The 10,961-nt window shown below is 37.0% G+C and overlaps 1 protein-coding gene across 2 annotated transcripts in view; it reads left to right on the top strand.

The window, feature by feature from the left end:
* LOC122542173 (kinesin-like protein KIF18A) overlaps window positions 1-10,487 on the top strand; it is a 69,599-nt gene extending 59,112 nt beyond the window's left edge. For both annotated transcript variants that reach the window (XM_043679611.1, XM_043679612.1), the window contains exons 16-17: window positions 1,891-1,964; window positions 6,296-10,487. In XM_043679611.1, coding sequence (XP_043535546.1) covers window positions 1,891-1,964; window positions 6,296-6,438 — 217 coding nt within the window. In that variant the 3' untranslated portion in view covers window positions 6,439-10,487. The remainder of the gene's footprint in view (window positions 1-1,890; window positions 1,965-6,295) is intronic.
* Window positions 10,488-10,961: the final 474 nt, after the last annotated feature.

Here is a 10,961-nt window from a genome sequence, read left to right as displayed (position 1 = left end):
ACCTTCCAACCACAAGGGATGAACTCAGATTTCTCCAGTTTCCTCATTTCCCCTCCCCCCACCTTGTCTCAGTCAAATCCCTCAAACTGAGCACCGCCTTCCTAACCTGCAATCTTCTTCCTGACCTCTCCACCCCCACCCCACTCCGGCCTATCACCCTCACCTTGACCTCCTTCCACCTATCGCATTTCCAACGCCCCTCCCCCAAGTCCCTCCTCCCTACCTTTTATCTTAGCCTGCTGGACACACTTTCCTCATTCCTGAAGAAGGGCTTATGCCCGAAACGTCGATTTTCCTGTTCCTTGGATGCTGCCTGACCTGCTGCGCTTTTTCAGCAACACATTTTCAGCTCTGGTCTCCAGCATCTGCAGTTCTCACTTTCTCCTTGTCAATGGTGAACAGGCTTTGGGAGTCAGGAAGAGGGTTATTTGCCACAATAATTCCTAGCTTCTGACCTGCTATTTTAGCCACTGTATTTATCTGGTGAGTCCAGTTGAGATTCTGGTCAATGTTAACCCCCAGGATGTAGATAGTTACAGATTCAGTGTTGGTAATACCATTGATGTCAAAGGGCAGTCATTAGATTGATTCTTATTGGAGATGGTCATTGCTTGGCATTTCTGTGGCATGAATGCCCCTTGCCATTTGCCAGCTCAAGCCTGGATATGATCCAGATGTTGTTGCATTTGAATGTGGCCTGCTTCAGTATCTGAGAAGTAATGAATATTACTGAGCATTGCTCAATCATCAGCGAACAGCTCCACTTCTGACCGTATGTCTGTATTTTTTAAAAAGATTGTATCACAGGTAGCAAAAATAATTGGACAATTGTACTTATTCTGCCACCCACTGAAAATTATCAAGTAATAGACTCATGTAGAAATTGCAGTGTAGAAGTAGATTCATCATGTCAGTGACAATCCTTTGTAAGAACAATTTAGCCACTCACACCTCAGCCCTTTCCTTATCACCCTGCAGATCTTCTCCCCCTTCAAGCACGAAGTACCTCCTTTTTGAAAGCTGTGATTGATTCTGCCTCCACCACTCTGAGACAATGCATTCACTACTGAAAAAAGATTTCCCTCATGTCACCTTTCAGTCACTTTAAAACCTCTTTTGTTCATTAGAGTCTACACTCTATTCAGTATTATGATTAGTGTTTGTGCATCTGGATGTTTAAATCTTTTATTGCTTTTAGTTTACAGCTCTGAATCTGGCACAGAATTTTGCTATTACCAATGTAAATGCCACAAAGTAAAATTTCTTGTAGAATTGACAACTGTTGGACAGCACATAATGTTGGAAACCGCTGCCACTTTATTATAAAATATACCCAAGTTCAGCTACTCATTATTTTGAAATGCATTTACTTTCCTGAAAATATTAGTGGTTTTTAGATCTCTTGATAGTGATAGCATTTCATTTGTCTAGAAAAATACAATTCTGTATTGTGTGCTCCTTTCTGGGAGAACTCTTGGAAACTTCACCCTGAAAATACTTGTAGGCTAAAGGGACTGGTTCATGAAGAAGTGCTGGTTTTAACTGTGAAAAATGTCTTGTGCTCCTGGACTGGAATGAGCAGAGATGAGGCAAATCAAAGCAGCTCTAATTCCTCCATCGTATCAGTTCAGTTTTCGTTTGAAAAACGTTGACTGTGGATTTTTCCATTTAGTCAGTATAATACTGAAATATAATATTCCTAGATACTAGCAGCAGATGTTTCAAGTAAGTAAACCTGTCAGCAATTGTTGTAATAAACATTTTGAATGTAATGATAGAATGTAAGGACTTCATTTCTTCAAGCCTGTTTAATTTGCAAAAGTTAGAGTGGAAATACTTTTGTTGACTCTGACATGATAATCATTCTTCTACTTGATATTTATTTCTTAGTGGCATTTCAACCCACACCAATTGCCAGAATAGATCCAAGAGGTCGCAAGTCTGCAAGAATCGACCATTGTCAGGTATTTAAGAAGAATGTTAACAATATTAAATATAGGATGCTGTTTCACGTGTAACATTAATATTATGTTCTCAGATGATGGTACTATTGGTCAAGTTAGATTTCAGAAGCCCCAGCTTGATAGAGGTTGAGGCTATTTAGAAAAGGTGTTAATTGTACATGAGAAATGATAAATATTCCAAGCCATCTAAAAATATACAACAGTTAAAATGATCACAAAGCATATAGCCCAACAAAGTTTTAAACTGTTTCCCAACACTAATCATTGGAAAAACTAAAGACCAAAGTAATTTTAACCCTTGTCTTACATCTTTAATGTTCCAGTTAACTTGACCATGGTCTGTGGAGACAATTGGGTGAGTGCATTCCAAATCAACTGATCTGAAGTTTTCCACAAATCTGTCAACCCAAACTTTCTCAATTTTAATAAACAGAAGGTTTCTAACAGAGTGCTTCTGGTTTGGAAGTTTCACAAACCTTCTGTTAAGGTAACACTAATCCTTAAAGTCCTAGGACAGAAGCCAAACTTACTTCTCAACTCAATGCTGGTATCCATTGAACTGCTTGTTTCTAAACTTGTTTTTTAAACTTATTCATCCTAGCTTCTCTGAACTGAACTTAAAATTAAGCTAACATGTTTGTTCTACCTGTTTTAAAACCAATAGCATAGACATCTTTCCAATAACACCATAGATAAATACTGGAAAAGGTTATGGAAGGATCCCTGACCTTGTTTTTATTTTTAAAAAGCTTTCACAAATGTAACCAATACCTACATGTCACTATTTCAAAATACCATTTCCTCTACACCTTTCATAAATGGATGCTACGTTATGAACCCAACTGATAGTAACACTAGACAAGTCAGATTCCATGATTTAACCTGGCTTGATAGACTATATGTTTTAGTTATATAACTGAGTTAGTTTGGTGGTCAGTCACTGAATATTTAAAAGAGGTTGCCAATGTACTTTCAAAATGAATTTGATTGAAAGAATAGATTTTAAAAAAAGCTAAATGCCAATTTGGAAGAATCTTCTAACTACCCAAAAGAGATATTCAGCTATTTTTTCCCAGCAGTATCCTTTACAGACAGTTAATCTCTGTACAGTGTCACTTCTTTCTTCACTTTGAAATTTCTTATTCAACTGACTAAGTCAGAAGTGTTTCCTCTCAGTGAATTTCTGCACATTCATCAGATATGATTCTTTCCATTATTGTCTCTGTCCCTCCATGTACAGACAGCTTCTTTCTGAAATCAAAGGAAAACGCTCTTTTTTTTTCAAGTTACTTTGACTATTTTTAAGCTGTAAAACAGCACATCTGTTAGTAAGATCTTGAATTCCATAATGAGCCTGCTTCTGGTCTCTCGCCTCTTTCATATGTCTATCTCTGGGTGATAAAAGCTCAACTTAGTAGTATATTATAAATCTTCATCGTACCTTGAGGTATGACAAATGTACCTTTCTCATAATATTGATTGGTGCTTTGTTTCTGGAGACTGAAGAAAAAGAAGTAATGCGGATGCAGGAGATAGAATCGCACCTGTTTTGGTTATTGAATGAGGCAGTGGCCTAGTGTTTCTGTTGCTGTTACTCCTCTGTCCAATGCTTACAGGCAATTTTTAAGTGGCAGGAGGAAGTCTTGAATATGTTGTGATCATCCAACTAGATGTCTACATCTCCTACCACATTCCCTTAGAATTTCTGCTTCACAGCCTTTGCCCTGTTTACTGAACTGCTCCACAGCCTCTTTGTAATGACATTAAATAGAACACAATATATCTCACAACTGGTAATAATCTGTGACAGATTAGACATGTCCTTAGATTAGCTTGTACTATATGTTTTATTGTACTATCATTTGTTTACCTCTTTCAGAAACAATTAATTTCTGTCTGTGACAACGTAGTAATAGCTGGAAAATTTGTGGGAAACACTGGACATTCTATGATATAGTTAATTGTTTTATAAACTGCTGATTAACTAAGTTTATGACTGTACATCATGATTTGGATATCAAAATTGAATTAAAATCCAGTGGATAAAATCAATCTTCTTCATCACTATTTTAAATATAAAGTTGTTGACAGGAGAATGTTTAACAGCATTGTCAAACTTGGGTCTGCTCCACCATGAGTAAATTCCAAACTTTTCCCCTTTTACTGAAAGTTCTTTGCTTCTAAAACTTGATGTTTTTGGAAAGTTGATCAATTTCAACTTCAGTCCTTATTTTGCTACAATTGGTCTTGGCCTCGAGAAAAGTACTTCTGATTTTCACAAAATGACTTCCATCAGCCGGTAGGAATTAGTCATCAAGTCAAAATAGAATTCTAAATGCCATAAGTAAAATGTTGGGGTTTTTTTCCTCCTTTTGGTTTTCTGTTCAGTTGCAGCATTCACAATCTGCGAGAAGTGTCTGCCTTACTGCTGATATTGAAATTTAAGCTAAATAGTTTTTAAGCACAGATGTAAACATTTATTCCTTTCTTGGAATAAGGGCTTAGATCATCTCAAGCATGGAATAAATGTTAGCATCTGTGCTTGCTGTTCGAAGGGTCAGAACACTGATTAAGTAGAGGAGAACTGAGAACTCACTGAATCCAATTGTAATGGACTTCAGTGGCAGTGATTCGATTGATACGTCGATTTACAGTCACATAGGAAGTTTTAAATTCCTTCAGTATTTGACCTGTGCCCAGTCCTTGATTTATTAAAATAAATTTGCGGTTCCACTTAGTTGCCCTCACCCACTTCTGACTCTCCATTGGGATCCTGCTTGCAAAGCACATTTATTTACACCATGAGAACTGACCTGATTCTGCCAGAACTGATAGCATTCTGCTTTCAGTAGCACAGGCATTGACAGTAGACATCTTACTACAGAAAATACACTGTATTTGGATTTCTATAAGATTGAAAATCCACAAGTGAATGCCACAAAAATCTTTTCCAAACTTCACCCAGCTTTCCCCAACCCTAACCAAGGATCTTTTGAATTCTGTTTTTCAGCAGTCACAGCTCGATGTGAATCACCATTAGGGTAGTAGGGATAATCAAACTGTTTGGACATGTTCTGGCACACCTCCAGGAAAGGTGTGTCTTCATTCTAAATTTTCTGGCCCATAGGTGGGTTCACTATTACCACCCATCCCAATTTGTATACTTGCATCAACCTCCCACTTATTTCTGACAAAAGCTCCCAACAGTTTTGGGATCCATTCACAAATCATTACAATGTTTCGTTCCTTCATTGTCTTGCTTCCTAATTTTGGATACACTGCTGCGTGGTTTTAAAGTGTAAATGGAGCAAAACAAAATCTCGCTGACATTTCAAAGTACACTGGATCTCCCTGTTGCTCTTTTATGAAAAAAAAATGAATTAGTTAGAGAGTTATGAAAGTGCACCAAGTTTGGTCTCAGTAATCAATAACTACAGAGGTGATCACTGGACTGCACTAGTGGCATAATTTCATCCAGGCCTGAGAGCATCATTCCCAAGAAGAGGGGAAGAGGCATGATCAGCTGTCGCTCAAAACATGTACATCCCTCGAGAAAAGATGGATTTGACTTCCGCCTCGATATAAAATAAGCAGCTCTTTTGCTAATCAAGGCTGCTGCTGTTCTGAATTTACAAGTTTAACAGTTGTGCTCAGAGCATTTCAAGAAAAAAAGTCTCTTGCAGAAAGTGTTTTGTGTTCCTTTTAGTTGAGGAATGTTGCTGGGCTATGTAACAGGAATTCTGAGCTGAACGCAATCTTAGTTGTGGTCCAATCATTTCCAGCCTTGATGAGCACACAGTTGACAGCAACGTTAGTAGAGTTATACTAATCACCCTGTTCACTATGATGAGTATTCCAGATTTCTACACAAGGCCAGCAAAATGTTTCTTCTTCTACCCACACAACCACGCACTTATACACACTCACTGTCACACGCTCTCTGTCATGCACACACACTCCATAATCTCTTACTCACACACATGAACAGGCAGAGAATAAACCATGTGCAGGCAGATGGGATTAGTTTAGAATAGCATCACACTTGGCACAGAACTGGTGGACCAAAGAGCCTGTTGCTGTGCTGTACAGTTTTATGTTTTATTTTGTTCTGTCTATCTTTTCACTGATTCACTGAGTAGGAAGACCGATATTAACAGCTCAATAGGTTAATAATTCATTCCCTAATTGATCTGCATCTGATACTCAGACCACCTCACAGGTTTTAAACTTCTATTCATACCTTCTTGGTATAAAGTTTCAAATATAAAGAGTGTGGATTTTGTTTTCAGTAAAATTATCACACATGACCTAATCATTTTTTCCTTACACAGCACGGTACTCCAGTCCAAGGTTACGATCAGTGGGCAAGAAAAGCACGATCAGCAGTAAGTTGCCTTCATTCCCAATCAGCCAGGACTTTCAATTCCTGCCACAGTCCAATTCGAAGAATTCAAATAAAACATTTGCTTTCTGACCAGTACTACTTGTGCAGACGTGATACAGTGATTAGTTGGATTTGTTTGCTCTTGTCTAGACTGTCTGCATTTGAAAGTGGACCTGCATTATTAGTATTGATTATTAAGTAGTCTGGTTTTGCTTCCGATTCTACAAAAGTATCATAATTTCCCCATCATAATTCACCTTTTCATTTAGATATGGATCCAAATCGTGGGCATTCTGTTGTCATTTTCTGTCTCACTCTGTTGGTAACCAGTTGGAAATATGATGTGATTTGTGTTTTATCATGTTCACTGATGGAGTTATTTGCTGTGCTCCAAACTCATCTTATGGTTTTGCTGAATTCTGGTGAAATTTTCCCAATGAATGAGGCGACTTTGTAGAAAAGCTGTATGTTCCCTTTAAATGTTATTATCCATCATCATATCATTCTCAGCTTTGCTACAAATTTGCTTTTGTGTTAGTTTATGCAATTTTTAGAGAGGGGGCTGATTTCATTTGTTAGCTATTGGATATGCTAAAGCTCAACTAAACAGCAGGCATGTTTAAGAAGTTGCAAAATGGATTAGAAATAAATCCAATGACAAAGATTCATTAGAAAATAACTGGACAACAAACTTCTTAATTCTTATCCTTTAACAAACAAGACTTTCAAGAGTGACTGTCAGATCCAGATCAGTCGGTGCAAAGAAGAGTTGCATTCCCCAAATCAAATTCTGAAGCCCAGCTGTGGTGTCCTCCCTTAATGTCTGTTCTCCAGAGTGCATTTCAGTCAGTGATGTTCTGTAAAACAGATTTCCGCAGCTCAAGGTGGATATTTTTTCTCCTCAATTGACCATTTTCTCATAGTATATGTTGCACTCAATTTTGCAATGAGATGCATTCTTAACAGGAGTAGAGATAAGTTTGTGGTGGCACAGTTCTGTTTTTTGATTGACAGATTAGGATTCAGATACAATGCCTTTGTTAAAATGTACTAATCTTATCCAGTGATGATTACCTTCATGAATGGCTGTTTTCAGAGTAAGGAATGTGGCAATATACACATGAGGAAGAGCAACATTCCTTCTATTTGAATTGGACCACACCTTTTCTTTTTACACGTGGGAGGAGACATTGTACTTACTTTCCCAAACAACTTAATCAAATTCTGATTTGAGTCATGATCTATCAAATTGTTGAATGTTTTTTGTCTCCCTGGGAATTAGTATTGCTGCACATAAATATGATTCAGAAGCTGCAAAAAACTGGAACTGTGTTAATTATGGTAATGCCATGCAAACAAAGGAAAGTTTCTCTAAATGTGAATATGGATCAGCATCAGACCTTTCAACAGCTATGCAATCAAATGCAGGATTTAAGCATGCAGTGCAAAGTGTAGAGATTTATTTAACCATTTCTAGGGCAAAGTACAGCTTCATTAAAATTGACTCCAGAACACACAATATTAGCAACTGATGGATTTGAATTTAAGAAAGTCTATAAATAATGGTTTATTGCTCTGGGTGTAGTTCCTCTGGGCCCTTATAAAATATGGTATTACCCATTTCTATCGACTTTTGAGTTTCAAACAGATAAATGGTTTTAAAAGGCTCTTTTATTTCTTTGGAAGTGTGAAGTGATATGTAAGTGATATATAATTTAATCTGCTTTATATATCACTTATCAGTTTTTCAAAGCAACAATATAGATCCTTGTGATTTATAAAAGTCTCACTTAAATTAGGATGAACCCAGTTCAGCAAATTACAATACTGTGGCATGGTGGCAGTTGCTCTGAACAGTGATGACTCAATAAATGTATTTGTGGTCTTGAAAAAGAATTCCTGGTGCAATTCTTAGTGCAATGCTGACTGTTGCTATTCAGACCAGTTAAATACAGCATTACACACAAAACAGCAGCAATCATTGGCATGCTGACTCCACCATGGTTGAGTAGTTGTCCTTCTGGCATTGCAGTTAAGACTTCCGGAATTTCAGAAGCTGAATGGCAGTTTAGCAATGCTTGCTTCATGCCCGAATTAAATGCGAAATGTGTCAGACTTCATTCGGATGTATAGAATTCTGTTTCACGAAACACATTGACTGCTGCATCTCAGGGAAGAGCAATTTTTCTCCATTTCCCCCCTTGATGTCACTGCAATGCATGAAGCTGATGATCCATTCAAATCAGGTCAATGTTCAGTAACTGTTAACAGGTAAAGGTTTTCCCAATGCTGAAACTCATGGATTATATTTACAGAGGAATCTCAATCATCCGAATGACAGGGGTGGGGAGTATTTTATTCAGATAATCGAATGCTGGATAACACAGTTTAGCCAAGCATCAGGACTTTGCAATCTTGTCCAGATTATCCAAACTTTGGATAATTGAATGCCGGATAATCGAGGTTCCTCTGTAGATTGTTGAATATAGATGGTCAGAGTGGCACAGGTTTCCTTTCTCATGTATAGTATTCTTGTTTTTCTCTCTCTATAGTTCTCTTCCCTCTCAAAATCTGCTCCTTAAGGACTTTTTAAAAATGCTTCTCTATGATGGAATTAAACAGTAGGGGGAGAAAGGTTTTAAAAACAGTTGATCATTTGTGTCTTAACGTTTCAAAAAAAAAGCTTCTGATGGTGTCTACTACTGTTTAAAAATTGTATGTGTGCACGCATTCAGATTGTGCTGAAATGTGTTTTTAAAGGGAGATTTATTTTTAAATTGTACGTGGCACTCCAGTGTTGATCTTGTAAATGAAAATTAATGAATCTCAGTAACTATGTAATGACAATTGCAGCACTTTCACTCAGTGAATGACTTCACCACTTTTTTTCCCTGCCTGTGGTGGGATTGCTTTTTGTCAGTTTTTGTGGGTGGTCAAGCAACATGGATTTCAGAGTTGCCACCAGCACTTCCACAGAATAAGTCCTGTCTAATGAACAAAAGTTGTTCTTACTCGGCTGCAAATCACAGTGATGTGGTATAGAAACTCCAATATGGTTTAATTGCTGAGTGAAAGTGTAAATCAAGGCTACCCTTTTGATTTTACTGTAGTCAAGTAATTTGTAATGTTGGATATGTGTATATAGCTTAAAGGAAGTGATATAGATATTTTGTTAAAAGCTTTCATTCATTTTGGTGCTGTATTTTTTTTAAATTTGTCTTTTAAGTGTCTGTTAGGTGCAAAACTCCTATGTCCCTTAGTGTGTTTGAAACATAAAAGTACTGATTTTATTAGTGTTGTGAGAGCAGCCATAAAATGTAAACATGAAACATGTCCATTGCAATATATCAGCAAATATAGGATTTTTTTTCTACTGTTTTCTACTCAGTCGCAAGCTGCTAACGTTACCTGGCTAGATGTTACGCAGTTCACACATTTAGATGCATCGGGTAAATTTGTGATAGAAACCGAACCAGGAGTTATTTCACTGCCATTAACTTGCCCCTGATTTTCTTCAAGGTTAATTTAAATTCCTGCTGATTTACTAGTACTTAATTTGCAATCCTTTTCTTTTAAGTGAGCATTTGTGATTAGGCGAGACACAGTAACATTTTCAGTAACCTTCTATTTCATTATTGTGCATCATAGTTGCTACTGAAATCACGAAATCAGCACAAGACATAAAATCCTATGTTGTTGCTGCAGTAATGAACTCAAGTAATGTTTTGTTACACTGACATCCATTTTATATTGGGTCTGTCTTCTGTTCAACTCCATAAATACCAATCCACATTGTCCAGCATGAATAAATAATCTGCATGACAGAGAGATCTTGGAAATGTTCTAATTCTTAAGTACTGCAATTTTTTTGCTGATATATCTCCCATGTATTAGCCTTTTCATTATAATCTAGGCTGAGTTGGTGTGAAGGGACTCTTGTAATTTCTTTACATCGAATGAAATTGAACTAACTTGTCTTGTAAGTGGTTAATGGTTTTTTTTCCGAACGCAACTGGGGACAAAGTCGTTATTCTGTACAGTGCAAAGTTGCATTTGATGACTGCTCCCTTTTCTTGTGTTGTCCAAAGTGATAATTGTCATTTTTTGTCTAATTTTTAAATAAAGATTATTAGTAACAATATTGTGTGAATGTTGAGTTATTAATTTATATTTATTATACTTCATTAGTCCTTCCTCAAACTAAAATGGCAAGTGGTTTGATCTTTTACTCATGTTTCTACCATGTAAATTTATTTTAGTTTGGCAGCAACTTTCATCCTCATACTTTTTTATTATCCATTAAACACAAAGATATGGTTGTGAATGAACATAAGACTCTTGTTTTACACCCTAACCATATTTGCTAGCCTTCCCAAAGTGAATTTAATTTTTTATATCTTGTGGCATCATAAGAGTGTAGATTTTCAGATTCCTGATGCTTAGCAAGGAGCTGGACTGGTAGTGAATGAGAACACGTTATATGGACAGCCATATGATTTCCTCAGCTGGTTTTAATTCCTTGAAGAAACTGGAGAGGCAATTTACAGAATGCATTTCCCTCATTGACCTTGGGATTTCCTGTCTACTCGTCGATTCCATACCTGTGTTGACGT

The sequence above is a fragment of the Chiloscyllium plagiosum genome, chromosome 39, assembly GCF_004010195.1.
Source record: "Chiloscyllium plagiosum isolate BGI_BamShark_2017 chromosome 39, ASM401019v2, whole genome shotgun sequence".
Lineage (NCBI taxonomy): Eukaryota > Metazoa > Chordata > Chondrichthyes > Orectolobiformes > Hemiscylliidae > Chiloscyllium > Chiloscyllium plagiosum.
Note: the sequence above shows the minus strand (reverse complement) of the source record. Positions and strands in the feature narration are given on the sequence as shown.